Raw genomic sequence first — 21605 nt, 5'->3', positions numbered from 1 at the left:
TTTGAAGTATAATTTTTCCCACACTTACGCCAGGATCTGGATATTTAATGTATACATTGATTTTACTAAGACATTGTAATTTGTACTAATATCAGGGCCCTCTACCCCTGAATTACATTAACTTGTCCAGAGCATAACTTTGCTTGCATTTAAGGTAGGATAATGAAACTTGGTGTACATTGATTATACATAAGCATGGTGTAGTGAAGCAAAGTCTTGACCCATGACCCCTCAATACAGAGTTATTGCCCTTTGTTATAATTTTATAACATGAGTATAGCTTTTTTTGCATTAAAACCATGATCATGAAACTTGGTATATGCATTAGTCATATTAAGGTCCACAAGGGGAAGTAAAGAAATTCCTTAAAATCCTCCTGAAGCTGGAATGTTAGGATTCTGTCCCAATTCTGCCTAAAGCATCCTAATGTGAAGGAAAATTAATTTTGTAGAATGGGTGTGTCTCAGTGTCCTCAGGGGTAGGAGGTGTGGGGCCCAAACTGGGAAATGGTGGAAAATCTTAAAAATCCTAGTCCTCTTCTGAAATGATTGGATTTTGTCCAAAATTGGTCTGAAGCATTCTTTGTTACAGGTGAATAAATTTTGTCACAATTTGGTCTGATTTATCCTTTGGTAATTTGGACTTAATTTTGTGTAAACTGTGGATCTCTGGCCTTCGGGAAGGAGGGGCCAGACTTAATATAGGAAACAGTTCAAATTCTTTAAAAATCTTTCTATATGAATGTTATGATTGTATCCCAGTCTAGCCCATGTTACCTTCATTATTTGACACAATAGAAAAAATGGAGCTAATTCTTTGAATCCTTCTTCTGCAGAGATGTGTGGATGGAATGGGGATAAGGGAGACAATGGGGAAATAGACATAAACTTTTTGTTTTGATACAGCAATTTTAGCGAAAGCCAGGTGAGTGATACAGACCCTGTGGGCCTCTTTGATTTTAGCTCATATGGCCCAAAGGCATGCTACAGCATCTGTCATCTGTCCATCCATCAACATTTTAGGCAAATCACCACTAGTCATAAACTACTTAGCTGATTTTGTCAGAAGCATCCTTGGGAAAGAGGCCCAATAGGAGAAATGGATTCGGACAAAGTAAGCTAGAGGGATACTTCATTACTTTGTTGTCCCTTATCCATCGCTGTCTGGTGTCGGTCAACTTTTTCCACAAAATGCTACTAGTCATGAACGATGTAGAGGATTTTGACAGAAATTTAGTCAGAAGCATCCTTAGGAGGAAGGGGAACATTTTTTATAAATATTTTTGTATAAATGGTGTGTCCCAGGCCCCCCAGGGCCTGAGGGGTGTATGAACTGTGGGTCTCGTGGTCCCCTGAGAGAGGTTGGGCAGGGTTTAATAGGGGAAATAGATTAAATTCTTTAAACTCTTACTCCATCTGTAAGAATGTAAGGATTTTAACCAAATTTGGTCAGAAGTATCTTTTGGAGAAGGGGAATCAATTTGTTATAAATGGTGAATTTGGGCCCCCTGGGGCATGAAGGGCACAGGCCAATAAGGGAAATGGAGCAAATTCTTTTAAATCCTACTTTTCCTCTAGGGATGATTGAATATTTGGTCTGAATCATGTTTGGGTAAAAGGGAATCGATTTTGTATAAGTGGTAGTTCCTCTAATGCAGGAGGGGAGGGGCTCTGTAATGGAGTTGTGTCTGAAAATAGTTTAAATCCCAATCCCATAACCATGTTTAGTATTTATACTTGGCATAAAGAGTTAAACGCAATCATGATGTAAGAATTGGCCCTGTAATCTGGCCCTACCCCTAGGGACTCAGCTTCATGGTGATATCTTTGAAACAGTTGCGATACCCAACCCCTATACCATATCCTTGATATCAAGAGATAAACACATTCACAATGTTAGGACTGACCCTTGGGTGTGGTCCTATCCCATAACTTCACCCCTATGGGCTTGATTTCTAGGTATGGTCCCACCCTTCTGGACTTAATTTGTAGGTGTGGTCCCACCCCTCTGGACTTAATTTGTAGGTGTGGTCCCACCCCTCTGGACTTAATTTGTAGGTGTGGTCCCACCCCTCTGGACTTCATTTGTAGGTGTGGTCCCACCCCTCTGGACTTCATTTGTAGGTGTGGTCCCACCCCTCTGGACTTAATTTGTAGGTGTGGTCCCACCCCTCTGGACTTCATTTGTAGGTGTGGTCCCACCCCTCTGGACTTAATTTGTAGGTGTGGTCCCACCCCTCTGGACTTAATTTGTAGGTGTGGTCCCACCCCTCTGGACTTAATTTGTAGGTGTGGTCCCACCCCTCTGGGACATTATTTCTGGGTAATCGTTTTGACATAGTTGAGATACTAATCTGATAACCATATCAACTCTTCTGAGAATCAAAAGAGAAAGATAGTCATGATATAAGAACCCATCGGTCTTGCCCCATCAAAGAGGTTAAATGACTGTGTTTTAATTTGGAAATATTTGAAATACCCAACCTGTAGACATGCATAACATTGCTTGACTATAAGGTCTAGATGAGCAATATAGACCCTATGTGCCTCTTGTTTTAAAGTCCTACTCCTCCAGTAGGAATGATTGGATTTTGCCCAAATTCAGTCTGAAGCATTGTTGGGGGAAGGGAAATCAAATTTGTATAAACCGTGGGTCTCGTGGCCCCCTGAGAGAGGTTAGTCGGGACTCAATAGTGGAAATAGATTAAATTCTTAAAAATCATACTCCTCCTGTAGGAATGAATGGATGTTGCCCAAATTTTGTCTGAAGCATTCTTGGATGATAGGAAATCAATTTTGTATAGACATAAGGTCTTGGCTTCCTAGGGTGGAAGGGGTGGGGCCGAATAAGGGAAATAGAGTAAACTCCTGTAGGATTGACTTGGTATTGGCCAAATTTTGGTCTGAAATATTTTTAGATGAAGGGGAACCTTTTCTTTATAGGTGGTGCATCCCAGCCCCCTGAGGTGGGAGGGGTGGTGGCTGATTGACGGAAACATGAATTCTTAAAATTCTTTCTTCAAAGATTTTGTCCAACTTTGATCTGAAACTATTTTTATGAATAATGAAGCTGACTTCTGTTTGACCAGAAGGCTGGGACCCAATGTGGAAATTATGTTATAAATTATTGATAATAATTTAAATTCTTTATTACATGGCTAAATAGCTGAATTAGCCAGGTGAGCAATGCAGGTCCTGTAGGCCCCTTGTAATTGTCATGAAAAGGAATTGTACATGAAAGAAAGAGAAAAAAAAGTGTTTTACTGAATTGGTTGAAATTAAAAGTGACATGTACTTGACAGAAGAGAGAAAAGTAATGTTATGACAAATTCTTATACAGTATGTTAGTGGGGGCCTTGATGCACCATCATACATTGATTAATTACCCCACGGGAAACAACAAACACTAATGAACGGCTCCTTTCACTTCACATACCACCCCAATAATGATGTTGTGGCTTTCAGTAAACCTTTTTCATCAAGGTAATGATAAAGATAAAGGGATACTATTTCCATGCAAGGTGCTGGTGTCTATGTTCTGGTCTTTGTTACAAGCTGCTTAGTGACCGTTATCCAGGGGATATATTTAATTGAATTACTTTTGTCCATGTGATGGTGGCTCTTCATTTCATAGGATTGGCTGTATTACAACACATACACCTGAAAAAACAGTCTATATTGCCTGGATGAAATAGAGAGCATCGACCCTACATTTGCGGTACCTTCTAATTTACCACGTGGTGGTCAATTTGTTGGTTCACTTGGCCCGAAGTGCCAAAGTGCAGCATCAGTCATTTGTCTGTGGTCCAGCCATCCATCAACTTTTCCTACAAATGGCTATTAGTTATGAACCAGTAAGGAAATCTTAACCAAACTGGTCAAGTGCCATCAGCTTTTTTGCTCATAATTACTACTTGTCATGAACAACTGAGTGGATTTTGACTAAAATAGAATTCCTACTCCTCCTTTAGGAATTTTTTTGTTTTGCCCAAATTCAGTCTCAAGCATCTCAAGGGGTGGGGCCCAATGGGGGAAATACAGCAATTTTTTTTAAAATTCCAACTCCTCCTGTAGTAATGACTGGATTATGCCCATGTTTGGTGTGAAGCATTCTTAGGTGAAGGGGAATCAGTTTTGTATAAAGGGAGCATCTCAGCCCTTGTGGGTGAGGGGAGGGGTCCACGAAGGGAAATTAAACTATTGCTTTCAAATTGTGCTCTCCATGTAGGAATGATTAGATATTACCTATATAAGGTCAGAAGCCTTCTTAGGTTAAAGGGGATTAATTATACCCCACGAAACATGTTCTCTGATGATATTAATTTGGGCTCTGTCCGTCCGTACATCAGTGCCTCCATGTGTCTGTCTTTGTGTCCATCCACCCGTTTGTCTGAGGGCTTTTCCAGGCTATCAATTAAAAACTTTTCAACTCAACTCCACAAAACTTTCTGTATATATTAGGTTAGTGCCCTAGGTGTGCCTTTTTTTATTGAGAACATTTTATTATTATCTTTTTTCTGATACCATCAAATTTTTCAATATCTTGTGACTTCATGAATAACTCCAGAGCTTATAGAGTGTTGCATAAATTTGTTCATGGAAAATACCAAGCTCTATTTGAATATCAACAGTCAAACACACAGAACCTACATCAAGGTATAAACTCTTACACTACTATAAAGTTGATATGTTAAATATATTTATGTATATATACATATAATGTGGAAGTTGAGGAGATGTAAGGAAATTTAATTGATAATTGACAGAAGAAGATGTTACGTTGTGCACTAGCCCTTTCTCTGTATTAGATCTTCAAGTAGCAATACATACATGAGTGACATCAGAAATTGTTATACCTGTATATATAAATATCATATTTGGGTTTACACTAACAGCTGGGTGCAGGGAATAATGCCACGCTTTGCAACTCCTTGTTTTGTATAAACAATGCATCTTTGCCCCCTTTGTCTTGATGGAGGGCCCTTATAGGCATGTTTGGAGAAGACACTTTATCTATATTCCCTTTTTTACAGATACTGATATCAAAAATAGGATATGTTTGTAAAATTATGTAAATTGTTAATAAATGGTCGTTAACTGTATTATGTGATGTACAGGTAAATTGTAGAATGTTATTACCTCCCCTACTGTTACTATTGATTATGTCATAATGTCGTTACCAAGTCATTAAAACAATTACCAGAAGATGGCCGCTAGGACTGAAAATGTTGGCAAACTACCATGTTGATTTTTTCTTGTTAATTATCTAGCCAATGCACAATGTATTTACTTGTTAAACATAATAGAACTATATATATATTTGTTAACTACTTGAGAAGTGACAGGTGACACCCTAATTGTAAATATATCTGTGGTCACTGTGGTCAGTGCTGACAGTGTACCAGTTGGACAGAGATGGACATAGTGGCACCCTAATTGTAAATATATCTGTGGTCACCTTGGTCAGGGTACCAGTTGGACAGAGATGGATATAGTGACACCCTAATTGTAAGTATATCTGGTCACTGTGGTAAGTGATGACAGTGTACCAGTTGGACAGAGATGGACATAGTGACACCCTAATTGTAAGTATATCTGTGGTCACTATGGTCAGTGATGACAGTATACCAGTTGGACAGAGATGGACATAGTGACACCCTAGTTGTAAGTATATCTGGTCTCTGTGGTAAGTGATGACAGTGTACCAGTTGGACAGGGATGGACATAGTGACATCCTAATTGTAAGTATATCTGTGGTCACTGTGGTCAGTGGAGCCAGTTGGACAGAGATGGACATAGTGACACCCAAATTGTAAATATATCTGGTCACTGTAGTCAGTCCTGACAGTATACCAGTTGGACCAATTGTGGATAAAAAAGAATGTTTTCATCTCTTGAAGTTGTTGATGTAGACAGAGACCTACAAATCAAGTCTTTATATTGACTGGTGTATGTAGCCATGTACTTGTCAAGTACAGTAAATTCAACGTCTCTTACTCAAGGAATAACATCCTGTATGTGTTCATATTGGATAATTCACATCCAGATGTCTCTGTGTTTAAAAACACATTAACTATGTAAGGCACACGTCCTATTGCTTCCAAGAGGATATCCTCTTACTAGGTCACCAGTGATGTCATAGCATCACATGACCTCGCATCTCCTGAAAATTTTGGTCAACCCTGAATACCTGCATGTACCTACTTCATGCTTTTTGAATGCTTTCATGAAATGTTTATTTTCTGTTTTAGAAAAAGTTCAGAATCATGTCCTATGGCCTTTAATATATAGCCTTCTTTTCCCCAGTGGTCTTAATTGGAAACAAAATGGTGAACAGTAGGCCAACCTGTGACTATTATGTCTTGGCATGCTATGGGTGGTTCACACACTTGATGTGTGGATTCCTCACTCCTTAGCTGTGCTGATTTAATTTTGAATTTGGTTAGGAAAACAAAATGGCCAACAGGCATTTTAACAGGTTAATCTTATTATTGCCATTTCTGAGACTTAATGTGTACATCCCCCATGATCCCTATAGTTTTGCCCATTAAATTTTGATGTCACATGCCATCAAAATCTCAGATAGAAAAGGTTTTAAATCTATCTTTATCTCAATTTTGGTAGCAGATGGCACCTTCTACACATTAATGAATTTTGATAGGAGATTTACACATTAACCAGCTGAAATCATTATGTATCATAGCAAGAATGAATCCCTGTTGAAAGTAAAGAACTATATGTTTACCTCCCTTCTCATGAATCAAATTAGAATAAGTTATATAGATTTAGATTAATGTCAAGACCTCAAGACTTGTCAAATCATAGACTTTGATGATATAATATGTGCTCTAAATTCCTGTAACATTCAATTAAAATAAGTGCGTATAAGTCAACATGAAGAAAGACATGGTTTTCTGTCATCAGTTGTTAATGTTTATCTGTATTTATGGGGTTTTATTTATAGAAAGTAGATATTATTTATAAAACTATTTGATGTGTTTTTAAGGTTTGGACTTTTTTTTCTGTTGTAGAAGCCTAGGCCAGCTGCTGACGCCCGTGACTACGTGACAAAATGGCTGATGGTGAATTGATGCATGATGTTACCAAGGAGACAAGAAATGGTGATGTTCACAAGCACGAGGAAGGAAAAGGCTATATGTTAGAAATTGACAAAAAAACTGATGAAGGATTTTTTCCAAATGATGACCAGAAGGTTCCATCAGCATTATGTGATGAGGATACTTTAGCAGGTGATGTCCCCAGTTATTCAGTCCCAAGGGAGCCAGAAATTCCCTTAGAAAGTGATGTTTCTTCCTTTTCACATCAATGTGAGGATTATGTTGGTTCTAATATTGATGATTCATTCTCACCTTTTAATTCAGAAATGAGTTCTTATTCCCAAACAGGAAGTCATGAGTCATTCTCTGTCTTTGGGGTTGAGCAGGAAGTAGATCCAGCCCCTCAAGCCCTTCCTGAACCTGCACCCCCCATGGACCAGAAAAATGAGCTCATCTTTTTCTCCAAGGACAGCGATCAAAGTGCTGATGAAGGATGTATGAACAGCAACGTTTTCAGTGCATCTGCGGAAGCACACCCACCTGATCCTTACATTATCTTGCAGCCTAGCAATGGGAACACTGATCCAGATGTCAGGTGTCTCCAAACATATGGTGATCCTGATTCTCTTCCAGACCTCAAAGCTGACATGTCACCACTTAAACACAATGTTCCTGATTTTCTAAAACATGACCAGAAGGAAGCGGCCCCATTTGATGAGAGCCCGCGTTTAGGGAATTTGGAAGGTAGTAAAACACGTGATGCTTTTGAAAGTGACATTTTCGAACAAAAAAAACCGGAGCAGGGTGTTTTGGATAGTAAAGAGAATGTGCCTGAGTTAATGGGAAAACAGAATGAGCCAGCCATCAACACCATGACACAACTAGGTGATGATGAGGAAGAAGAAGACTATTCAGAAAGTGACTCTAATTCACAAGTTGAGAATGATGAGATTATCGAGGATGATTATACAGACTCTGACAATGCTGAAAATGTTCATGGCGATGTTCTGGAGAACAATGGAAATGTTGAGTACGACGTTCCAGTGACGACTGATGAGGTTGCAGTAAGACCTATGTTTGCTGATGATATTTCAGATCCGGCCTTTGATCATAGTTCTGAGAAATCCGAGTTTAGTGAGAATGAGTTTCATCAACAAGAAGTCATCCCAAGTAGGAACGCTAATGCAGTATTGGGTGAAAGTTTTTCTGAACAAGGACCAGGGAAACAGGCCGATGAGACAAGACAGATTGTACAGGGAGAGATGGATCCCAGAGAGACAATATGTAAGAGTGAAACATTCACTATTGAGTCTGATTCTGACATGGAGGAAAGATCTATCACACCAGAGCAGGATGGCAACAATGAGGAGACAGCTACAGGATCCTACCAACTTATGTCTGGTCTGGAAAACAAGTCTAACGTAACACATGGTGGGGCATCCCCACCAATGAATCATAGCGGCACAGAACTATTATTCAACAAGGAAGAAACAGGGTCATGCTTCAGCCAGGAGCAAATAGACGGTAAAGTCAATATGGTACAGAAACAGCCTGAATTCAATCAGGAAGAAATGGAACTGAATCTGAGAGAAGAAAATCAAAACATTTCTGCTCCACAACAGGAACCTGAAAGTGAACAGCAAATAGCATTTCAGGGGGAAAAAACATTCCAACTGGAACAAGGTTTTCCTCAAACAGAACCGATGATTCCACAGAACATTACATCCCCACAAGAGTTTTACTCAGGTGGACATCCTGAAAAACCAGATAACCATGGTTTAACTCCTGAAAAGGTAATGTATGTTGAGTCATCAGAGACTGGTATCAAACAAGACCAGGCTGCACCCTGCACCCCAGAAGTAATCTCCCAGCTGGAGGATGTCGCTTTCTCACCGATATTAAGTCAGATGGCAGATAATTCTTGTATGAATAAGGACAATACACGTACAGACACAGGAACACTTCTAGAATCAAATGAACAACTACCAACAGATTTTGCCCTGCAGCAAGAGTTTATACAACAGAATCAAGAATTCAATGAGAAGGTAGGCTATGACAATGAGGACAATAGAGACCCAGTGGACCGATTGTCAGAACAGGAAGGGAAAGAAGGGTCTCCACAGCCACATGCGTTGGATGCAAAACCCATGTCTTTAGAAAGTGATGTAAAAGACATTTGTCCATCAGATGGTAGACCAATCTCTCTTCCTGATGATCAACCTGCATATGCCCAAAACATGTTTGAGGAACAGACTGAATATGAAGGAAAACAAGATGCATTTCAGTCTTTTGAAAATGAATCTAATAAAGTGGGTCATGATGCAGTACCAGAAGTGAAAGGCCAACCTGATATTGACATATCATTTGGGATGCCTCCAGCGGATACAGATGGGAATGTCCCAGGTAGAGGCAGTGAGGACCTTGAAGGTGGTCAGGATGGCTTGCCTTCTGTGGGAGGCATTAATTTTGATCATGGTATACCAAAGCATTCAGATGTACGCAATGAAGCTATTCAACCAAATGCCACAAATGACCAGTATATCAAAGATAGGATTGAGGAGTATGAAGAAAAGAGATTAGAGGGTGGAAGTGATCTGAAAGAGTCAGGTCTCGGAGAGTCAGTTATCACAGCAGAATCACAGGAAACTGATGACCAGCTCATGATTGATGATAAGGCTGAAATTAAAAAAACACTTACTGAAAGTATGGAATATTCAACATACCAGGATGATGCCATGTTATCCCAAGTTCAGGAGGCCACCACCCTCATGGAGGCCACCTCCCTCATGGAAGCCTCGAGTCTGCTTAACGAGAGTGATATAAACAGTGCTGCATCACCTCTGTCTGAACCTATGCTAACTAAATCATCATCAGACGAGTACACAGAGGAGAGAAGAGATGAAGAGGAAAACAGCAAGGAGAAGACAGGAGAAGAAAAGTACACAGAGGACAGAATAAAAGAAAAGGAATATACAGATAACAGAATAGAGGAAGAGGAGTACACAAAGGACAGAATAGAGGAAGAGGAGTACACACAGGACAGAATAGAGGAAGAGGAATACACACAGGACAGAATAGAGGAAGAGGAGTACACACAGGACAGAATAGAGGAAGAGGAATACACACAGGACAGAATAGAGGAAGAGGAGTACACAAAGGACAGAATAGAGGAAAAGGAGTACACAAAGGACAGAATAGAGGAAGAGGAGTACACAAAGGACAGAATAGAGAAAGAGGAGTACACAAAAGACAGAATAGTGGAAGAAGAATACACACAGGACAGAATAGAGGAAGAGGAGTACACAAAGGACAGAATAGAGGAAGAGGAGTACACAAAGGGTAGAATAGAGGAAGAGGAGTACACACAGGACAGAATAGAGGAAGGGAATTACACAAAAGACAGAATAGAGGAAGAAGAATACACACAGGACAGAATAGAAGAAGTAGAGTACACAAAAGACAGAATAGAGGAAGAGGAGTACAGAAAGGACAGAATAGAGGAATACACACAGGACAGAATAGAAGAAGAGCAGTACACAAAAGACAGAATAGAGGAAGAGGAGTACAGAAAGGACAGAATAGAGGAAGAGGAGTACACAAAAGACAGAATAGAGGAAGAGGAGTACACCCAGGACAGAATAGAGGAAGAGGAATACACACAGGACAGAATAGAGGAAGAGGAATACACGAAGGACAGAATAGAGGAAGAGGAGTACACAAAGGACAGAATAGAGGAAGAGGAGTACACACAGGACAGAATAGAGAAAGAGGAGTACACACAAGACAGAATAGAGAAAGAGGAGTACACACAGGACAGAATAGAGGAAGAAAAGTACATGCAGGACAGAATAGAGGAAGAAAAGAACAGAGAGGGCAGAATAGAGGAAAAGGAGTACACAGAAGAAGGAACAAGGGAAACCAAGGGTAGAAGTGAACAGTTATGTGAAGTTGCAGAGGTTGAAGATTATGCTATTTTAGTACAGAAACAGAAAAGTGAAACTGGAGATGAAGATATAAGAGAGAATAAGATGGATACTCCAATAGTTGTCCCTCATACAAAAACAAGTGAAACTCCAGCATCACCTGTTGCACGTCAGCAGACAGCTGAACTTCAATCTCCTGTTACTCTTGAAAACGTTTCTTCGTCTGAACAGAGTACTGAAAAAACTAGTGAAATACAAGAACATTTAACAAAGGTGGAAAGTAGTCCTGCTAAAGCAGATGTAAAGAAAATTGCTGAACCTGCTGAAAGCAAACCTCAATTTTTTGACAAATCTGAAAAAAATGCAGAAAAGCCAAAGAAACATGAAAACGTTAGTGCAGTAACACCACAGAAACCATTGAGGAAACCAAAGGAAAGAACTCCAAATAAAAGTGATACTTCAAAGATCCCATCCCCTACAAAAGCCAAGAACGGCTTTTCCAAATCTTCTTCATTTGCTCCATCAAAACAGAGCGTTGAAAAGCCACCATTTGACACACGTTTTCCACTAGCAGTATCTGCATCAAACCAAAGAGTTGTACCCCTGTCACAGACACCAACCACACCCGGTCCTTCCAAAGTCCCTTCCAGGAAGATCCCTGCCAGGTCTCCGGAGGCAACCCAGTCATTTCTGGAGCGTATGTCTCGACCACGAAGTCGCACACCAAAGAAAGGTTTTTCTCCTTCTTATAATGCATCAACTGCTTCTGTGATAGTGGATGTTCTGACTCTTGCCAGTGCTTCTGTCATGCTCACCAGCCTGTTTGCCACAGCATTGCAACCATTAGCCACATTTGTGTATGCTTTTAACCACACTCTTATTCCTGTTACAAGTCATTAATCATTCTGCCCTGATGATATGTCCTTAACCATTGAATTGTTGACTTTTGTCTTAGATAGTGATGCTGATGTTAACTAACTTTGTCTAGATGATTGTTTCTGCTAAGTATAGGTGGGAATCACTGAACTGAAATAACTTAAATGAAGTTTATAGATGTTTAATAATTATTTTTATTTTCTTTTGGTCTGATACATCTTAAAAAACGACGAAATTTTGAAATTATTTCTATTGAGCATGTTTTTTGTTTTTATTATTATTGTGACTGTAACATTATATAGTCAATTGTTAATTTTTTCTAACATATTGATGATTTGGGGGATGGTGATAACTTAAGATAATCTTTTGTGAAAGTAATGTGAATTTACATGCTGTTTCAATATCTCAAGATAGGCTGAAAATAATCAATTACTGCTGTGTGATGTAGAGAGAGCTGTCTCAATCCTCAGGCTAAAGAAACGTGCTTTGCAAAGTCTAATGACTTCAAAATAATACCATCAGGTAGAAGTATCTCTCCACATTACACACAGGTGTCCCCTAGAAAACACAAACACAGGAAAGATGAGACTAACTTAAAAGTAATGAAGATATTTCTATAATTGGTTCCCACAATCCATTTATTGTTAAGTTTTAGTATTTTTCGAGATACATAGTTTCTTAAATTTTGTTTAATTAATGGTTAGGCCGTTGAACTATTTAGATGTTCTAAAACTATAAATGAAAGTGTTCATAACCACTTGTCTCCGATAAAGTAAATTAATTGACTGTCATTTAGTTTGGGTTTTAAACATCAGTCAACTTCAGGTTCATGGCAGAATATTTCTCCCATCATTGTAGACGTTTACTCTGTAGACTTCATGGTTTGCTGTACATCTGCTTGTTTTATGTCTTGTTTGCATTACTTTGACTGCCGTTCGACTCTTTTGTTTCTTTTATAATCTTTTTTGCATTATTTTTTACGTTTTATGATAGGACTACTGTAAATATGTGCTTATAATCTACACCTTCTGTTTTAGCTCACCTGAAGCTGAAAGTGAGCTAAGGGATATACCATGGCATCCATCATCCGTCAACTATTATTATAAATCGCAACTAGTCATGCATGACTCAGCAGAATTTAGTCATATTTGGACTGAAGCATCCTGGGGGGAAGGGAATCAATTTTGTAGAAAAAGTAGGTCTTGGGCCCGCTACCTGGGCCTGATGCATGGGGCCCAAAAGGGAAAATTTATCAATTTCTTTCAAATCTATCTTGTTTTTTAAGAGTTGCATAAGATTGTACAAATAAGGTCTGAAGCATGCCCCTATGAAAAGAAATTAGTTTGGTATAAATGATGGTTCTTGGCCCCCTAGGGACAGAAGGATAGAGCTCAAAGGAGAAAATCTAATATTTTCTTGAAAATTTATCTTGTTCTTCAAGAATTGCAGGATATTGTCATTTTTTTTGTCTAAAGTATGCTTTGGTAAAAGGAAATCAGTTTTGCATTAACAGTGGGTCTCTGCAAAAAATATATGTCCATTTAAGATATTAGCTTTAAAAATAATATTTGAGGAATCCTACAGACAAAGTCAGGTACTCAACTTTTGTGAAGACCCTTTCTATTTCTGGAAATACTAAAAAGCACAAAATAACTTTTGCTGCATCAATGCTTAATGGAAATGATGCTTAATTGGGTAGGAAATTGTTTAGAAATTACATGTTGTTGATGTGAAAGTGTTGGGAAATGTTGCTAGGTCATTTTAAACCCCACCAGCAACATTGTTATTGCGGAAACATGTTGAATCATCTTCCATTTTGTGTCTAGTGCAGGTCCGTGTCTGGGGTAAACAGTGCAGGTCCATGTCTGGGGTAAAACAGTGTAGGTCCATGTCTGGGGCAAAACAGTGCTGGTTCATGTCTGGGGTAAAACAGTGTAGGTCCATGTCTGGGGTAAAACAGTGTAGGTCCATGTCTGGGGTAAAACAGTGCTGGTTCATGTCTGGGGTAAAACGGTGTAGGTCCATGTCTGGGGTAAAACGGTGCAGGTCCATGTCTGGGGTAAAACGGTGCAGATCCATGTCTGGGGTAAAACAGTGCAGGTCCATGTCTGGGGTAAAACAGTGCAGGTCCATGTCTGGAGAAAGATAGTCATGACATATGAATTTTCCCATTGGTCTTGCTCTACCAAAAAGGTTAAGTTGCTGAGCTGTGATTTGGAAATATGTTAAATACCCAACCTACATGCATTTTGTATACTATTGCTGGGCATTAAGTTCCAGGTGAGCGATACAGGCCCTATGGGTCTCTTGTTACATGATGTTGTTTGTCATCTAGTGGATATGAACCCGGACATTCAAGACAAATTAAAGCTGTTCTTATGTGGGACAGTACATGTATGAAATACATTGTAAGAATCAAGTGACTGACTAACTCTGATATTCATATCTTTCTGCCCTTGGTATATTTAGCCTTGTCTAGGATGAGCATGAAGAAATACACTGAAAAGTTAGGAGACCCCAACATTGTTCTTTGTCAGATGTTAGATATTAATTTGCATAAATTGCGACTATAGTGTTGTTTTTTTGAAGTATGTTTTTCATGTATTGTATGACGATTGTTGATATCAAAAGGAATCAGGTCTCTGTAATGTTTCTGTCATGTATTTGTCTTGATTTTCCAGTGATTCATCGTCGACTGCGACAATCATGACAGATTGTAGACAAAGTGTAAACAGTTGATTAGTGTCTACCTGGTAATGATGTTTTCCTAAGCTCACCTTGTCATAACATCGTTTTCTGATAAGCATACACATAGTTTGACCATGCCAAATGTCTACTAGGTCCTAAATTAACTTCCCATAGATTTTTTTTCAGGTTTTTTTTCTCTGTTAACCACCTGCGTGTTACACATGAGTGTGTGCAATAGGCGGATATATATAGTACTCATTGTTTTTCAGCCTACCATCGTCTGATGGTGGGCTGTTGGAGTTGTTCTGTTTTCAAGGGCCGTCAGTCCTTACACAAATCTTGTTACAGTTATTTCATGAGAAGTACAGGCAGGATATTTCTCATATTTCTGATGAATAGTCCTGGCGATCCCTTGTTATGTCATTGTGATATTGGGACCAATCTGGTTAACAATATGGCTGAAAGGTGCCTATGTTAGATTCTGACAACTGATGTTTGTTATTACTCAATATGATTCCTACAAAAGTAATGGACGGATCATTCTCGAATGGTATTTCTACATTGGACTTGATCCCTAGTGTAATTGTCCAATTTCAAATTGATCAGAAAAGAGTACGGCCAGTAGGAGATCATTCTTGGATTTGTCAGTTTAATGTTATTAAAGCTATTTCCTGAGTGACATTCTAAGATTTCATCTGTATATTCCTTTTGGTCCCTGGTAGTGGCCTTTCAGCCTTGAGAGTGAAAACAAAATAGATGGCAGTAGTGCTGTTTGAAATTTTACTATTTCTTGAGAAGTGCGGAATGGAATTTTCTCAAACTTCATATGTTGGTTTGCCATACTTCCTTGTAGTGCCCTGTCAATTTTGTGGAAAATTGGGAAAACAAAATGGCTGAATGGGGCCATTTCAGATTTTGATATTTGAAGTTTGTTGTCGATTTTCTTGAGAAGTAATGAATTGAAAGGTTTCTCTTTGGTTCTTGTTGGTCCCCAGTGTAATTGTGCAATGTCTATTTTTAGACTGATCAGAAAAAACAAAATTGCTGACTGCAAACCATCTTGACTTGTTGGTTAAAGATAAGAACTGCTGTATCTTGAGAGGTATTCTCAAACTTCATATAATTTAGAACAGAAGAGAACAGAAAAAGATTTGACTTATAAATAAATTTGCATTAGTGGGTGGCAAGATGTCTCTTTGATCGTCTGTTTTATTGCTATAAATACATCTTTAATTTTCATTTTGGTAAATTGTTTGTATGCTTGATTATTTGTATACTACTTTTTTGATGAATTGTTTGTGTGCACCTGAAATGTAGTACAATGTTCCCCACTGCATGTTTACTGTTTGACAATGATATTGAAATGGACTAAATAAATATAAATCAATAGAAATTGACTAGATTTATATTCCAGATCAGGAAGAATCATATATATTCCTTACGGTGTAAAGTTTGAAATTTTAACTTTAAAATTGATTTTATTGCCTTTAGAGGAGGTAGTGAATATACTTTATATTTAAAATCATTGTCAAATAGCAGTTTGTGTTGTTGAATATAATCCCAACCAGTTGTTAGTATTTGCACTTATCACTGTAATTGTGTAACCCCTGCAATGCCTACTAGGATTCACCATCTTGCTTTATTGTGTCAAAAGTTCCCTTGCATAATGACTTCAGTGTTTCAGTACAGAATATTGATTTGTAGAGTACTGTTTAGGGAGTGTTGTTGTCTTGTTTGGTTTTCTTTGGAAAGGTAAGAGAATGGTGGTGAAATTTTGTTATGAAAGTATATGTTTTGTTTTTCAAGTTTGATGTGCACATTGTACCTGACTGAATTAAATTTTCTTGTTAAATTTTCAAAGTTCATAAATATACAAAATGTATACAAATCAGTGGTGCACACATGTACTGCTCAGTCGGTTATATAAAAACACAAAGTTTGGTGTTGCGACAGTTTCAGACGTTACATTATACAGAGACAAATCGTATATTAATGTGCTACATTTTGTGGATGTGACTTACAACAATTATGTGGACATATGTTAGTTTTAACAAAATCACTCATTTGGTAGGAATGATATAGCAATATCTGGGTTGACAATTGTAAGTAAATCATAGACATCTGTGTGTTTGGTGAGAGAACACAATCTATATTACACAATGAGATGAATGTGGAGTTAAGAAACAGTTTCACCTGTTATATGATTAATCTTAGTTTAATTGTAGTAATGCCCAGATAACCTAAACAATATAGAAAGTCAATCTAGATAGAAATTAGTTTAAAATCAAATAATGGCAGATTGATAGTATCAAAGTGAAGATCCTTTTCCAAGAGATCATGAATGTAAATAAATAGACTCAGTACTGTTTGTATAATAGAGATGATAGCGTGTTTCTTAAAATGTGCATGTCATCAGTGATTTCATAGGAGAACTTTTAAAATTTTGCTGTCGGTTTCCTATATAAGGATAGATATAATTTTAACCATCGTAGATAGCACCTCCACACTGGATATAGATTGGTAGTAATTGCAATGCATTGTTCTAGGATATGTTGCATGATAAGTGATTTTTTTTTCTTTTTGCATTAATGTAACAGCATGCCAGGTATCTTTAGCAGGTAACTATTGCTGAAAGTCGTATTTTTGCTTAAGACTTCATTTGCAACTGCAGATATTTGTATTTTTGATAGAAAGATATTTCCATATAAAACAAAAAGTTTATTTTGTGTAACTATGGTTACTGTATATCTACATATCCTGTTAATGTATTCTCTGTTTGGTGCTACCGAAAAAATCAATGTTTACTCATAGGTAAATGTCAAGTCTGAAAACTTTTCCTGCCAAAATGGAATCAGCTATTTTGCCATTCCACAGTTGTCTGGCTGTTCTATCAATGTGACAATGTCTATATAAGAAATATTTTTTCTTTTTTTTTTTGTTGTTTACTGGTCTGCAAGCTGCATTATTTAAACAGACATTCAACATAATTGGTTAATTAATGCACATGATTTAAAATATCTGTAAAAAATTATCAGCTTATGCTTTATCAGCTATGAGTTATGCTGTGTTAGTTCTTATTTATGTTGTATCAATTATGAGTTATGCTGTGTTAGTTCTTATTTATGCAGTATCAATTATGAGTTATGCTGTGTTAGTTCTTATTTATGCAGTATCAATTATGAGTTATGAAGTGTCAGTTCTTATTTATGCAGTATCAATTATGAGTTATGCTGTGTTAGTTCTTATTTATTCTGTATCAATTATGAGTTATGTTGTGTCAGTTCTTATTTATGCAGTATCAATTATGAGTTATGAAGTGTCAGTTCTTATTTATTCTGTATCAATTATGAGTTATGCTGTGTCAGTTCTTATTTATTCTGTATCAATTATGAGTTATGTTGTGTCAGTTCTTATTTATTCTGTATCAATTATGAGTTATGAAGTGTCAGTTCTTATTTATGCAGTATCAATAATGAGTTATGTTGTGTCAGTTCTTATTTATGCAGTATCAATAATGAGTTATGCAGTATCAATTATGAGTTATGAAGTGTCAGTTCTTATTTATGCAGTATCAATTATGAGTTATGTTGTGTCAGTTCTTATTTATGCAGTATCAATTATGAGTTATGCAGTATCAATTATGAGTTATGCAGTATCAATTATGAGTTATGCAGTATCAATTATGAGTTATGTTGTGTCAGTTCTTATTTATGCAGTATCAATTATGAGTTATGTTGTGTCAGTTCTTATTTATGCAGTATCAATTATGAGTTATGCAGTATCAATTATGAGTTATGCAGTATCAATTATGAGTTATGCAGTTTCAGTTCTTATTTATGCAGTATCAATTATGAGTTATGCAGTATCAATTATGAGTTATGCAGTGTCAGTTCTTATTTATGCAGTATCAATTATGAGTTATGCAGTATCAATTATGAGTTATGCAGTATCAATTATGAGTTATGCAGTATCAATTATGAGTTATGTTGTGTCAGTTCTTATTTATGCAGTATCAATTATGAGTTATGTTGTGTCAGTTCTTATTTATGCAGTATCAATTATGAGTTATGCAGTATCAATTATGAGTTATGCAGTATCAATTATGAGTTATGTTGTGTCAGTTCTTATTTATTCTGTATCAATTATGAGTTATGAAGTGTCAGTTCTTATTTATGCAGTATCAATTATGAGTTATGCTGTGTCAGTTCTTATTTATGCAGTATCAATTATGAGTTATGCAGTATCAATTATGAGTTATGCTGTGTCAGTTCTTATTTATGCAGTATCAATTATGAGTTATGCTGTGTCAGTTCTTATTTATTCTGTATCAATTATGAGTTATGCTGTGTCAATTCTTATCTATGCAGTATCAATTATGAGTTATGCTGTGTCAGTTCTTATTTATTCTGTATCAATTATGAGTTATGCTGTGTCAGTTCTTATTTATTCTGTATCAATTATGAGTTATGCTGTGTCAGTTCTTATTTATTCTGTATCAATTATGAGTTATGCAGTGTCAGTTCTTATTTATGCAGTATCAATTATGAGTTATGCAGTATCAATTATGAGTTATGAAGTGTCAGTTCTTATTTATGCAGTATCAATTATGAGTTATGCTGTGTCAGTTCTTATTTATTCTGTATCAATTATGAGTTATGCTGTGTCAGTTCTTATTTATGCAGTATCAATTATGAGTTATGCTGTGTCAGTTCTTATTTATGCAGTATCAATTATGAGTTATGCAGTATCAATTATGAGTTATGCAGTATCAATTATGAGTTATGAAGTGTCAGTTCTTATTTATGCAGTATCAATTATGAGTTATGTTGTGTCAGTTCTTATTTATGCAGTATCAATTATGAGTTATGCAGTATCAATTATGAGTTATGCTGTGTCAGTTCTTATTTATGTTGTATCAATTATGAGTTAAGCTGTGTCAGTTCTGAGTTAAGCTGTGTCAGTTCGGAGTTAAGCTGTGTTAGTTCTGAGTTGAGCTTGGTCAGTTCTGAGTTATGCTCTACCAGTTGTGACTCGGCTTTACTAGTTATGAGTTATGATCTACTAATAATGACATGGGCTGTACAAGTTGTGAGTTCAGTTGTACCAAGTTTGACTTGAGTTGTACATGATGTGACTAATGCTATACAGGTTATTACTTATGCTGTACCAGTTATAACTGATGTACCAGTTATGCCTGATGCTGTACCAGTTGTGACTGATGTACCAGTTGTGACTGATGCTGTACCAGTTGTGACTGATGCTGTACCAGTTATGCCTGATGCTGTACCAGTTATGACTTATGCTGTACCAGTTATGCCTGATGCTGTACCAGTTATGACTTATGCTGTACCAGTTATGACTGATGCTGTACCAGTTATGACTTATGCTGTACCTGTTGTGACTGATGCTTTTCCAGTTATGACTTATGCTGTACCAGTTATGATTGATGCTGTACCAGTTATGACTTATGCTGTACCTGTTGTGACTGATGCTGTACCAGTTATGACTTATGCTGTACCAGTTATGACTTATGCTGTACCTGTTGTGACTGATGCTGTACCAGTTATGACTTATGCTGTGCCAGTTGTGACTGATGCTGTACCAGTTATGACTTATGCTGTACCTGTTGTGACTGATGCTGTACCTGTTGTGACTGATGTTGTACCAGTTATAACTGATGTACCAGTTATGCCTGATGCTGTACCAGTTATGACTGATGTACCAGTTGTGACTTATGCGGTATCAGTTGTGACTGATGCTGTACCAGTTATGACTTATGCTGTACCTGTTGTGACTTATGTTGTACCAGTTATGACTTATGTTGTACCAGTTATTACATATACATACACATTTAGACTTAGTTTATCTTAGAATGGGGAGAGAATGCTTGTTTTTATGTATATGCTAGCAATTAGATAAGGAATTTTGTCGTTTTAATAATTGACAAACAAAAATTCATGATATAATTCCCAGTATATGCTTAAAAACAAGCATAATATTTTCATAGATCAAAGCTGTAAATTTGACTACAATCCAATAATGTTTTTATAAAATACATCCACAGTGTATCAGATTATAAAAACATGTTCCGCTAGTCATTACAGATAGGTACACTTTGTCGTGATCACCATAATCTTGACCACATGTGGTCAGTTATATAGGCCTGGCTTGGATTTAGATTGCTTTTATGTCATTTTGTATTGCAGAATGAGATTAGTGAGCATTAAGAATTTTATGTTGTCATTCTTCAACTCTGTTTCTTGATTTCGGTATTTAATCATTTAATTGTACTAGTAGTGTTGTTTTGTTAGGATTTTTCCATCATTTTAGAGAAACCAATATGGGCAATTTATAAAAAAATTATAAATCATGTGTATCCATGTGTATCCTATTTGTATATAGGTATGATGATATTTGCATAAATGTGGAATTGGATTGCCATATTTACAAAATGAATGATTAATGAAGTTATTTTCTGCAAATAATACAAAAACTTTACGTGTCACATGATCAGCCTGAAAATAGTAACAGAACACATAATGTTATGCATAAAATGAAATTAACATCACAATATCAATTAAATTCAGAATTTGTCTATTATCATACATAATTTACTTAAAACCTAGTGCCAATGTTCTACTATCATAACCACTTATTGGTATTATGCTGTATGACTGAAACACCATACTTTGAAGGTATAAGAGGTATAATCTTTAGAAGCTCAGGTTTCCTACGCGAAAGTCTAAGGGGATTTACATTGTATTATGTCTTTTCTACATCTCAACGTAGAACTGGTTCTTCATGTTCTGTTTTGTAATATGTGTTTGCCCTGGCCGTGACTTTTAATGACAATTTGATTGAACTTCAAGTATAACTGCATCATACCCAAGTCATATGAAGTGTGCCGGAATATGGTCACTTCAAGGTCAAAGGTCAGAGAAGTATTTTTTTCGGTCGCTCTGGGATATAGCTTATGAACAATTTGAGATATATTGATGAAACTTGAAAACATACCTGCATCATCTACAGGCAAGGCTTTGTGAGCTAAAATTACATCATGA

At 37.0% G+C, this 21605-nt stretch overlaps 1 protein-coding gene across 1 annotated transcript in view; it reads left to right on the top strand.

The window, feature by feature from the left end:
• Positions 1–7155: 7155 nt before the first annotated feature.
• Positions 7156–21605, top strand: part of LOC132556895 (microtubule-associated protein 2-like) — a 77436-nt gene continuing 62986 nt past the window's right edge. Inside the window, exon 1 of the mRNA XM_060221350.1 lies at positions 7156–11713. Within this exon, the coding sequence (XP_060077333.1) occupies positions 7156–11713 (4558 nt within the window). The remainder of the gene's footprint in view (positions 11714–21605) is intronic.

This window comes from Ylistrum balloti, unplaced genomic scaffold (genome assembly GCF_031769215.1).
Source record: "Ylistrum balloti isolate Yb309-2 unplaced genomic scaffold, AGI_CSIRO_Ybal_v1 Utg370598, whole genome shotgun sequence".
NCBI lineage: Eukaryota > Metazoa > Mollusca > Bivalvia > Pectinida > Pectinidae > Ylistrum > Ylistrum balloti.
This window is presented reverse-complemented; position numbering and strand designations above follow the sequence as displayed.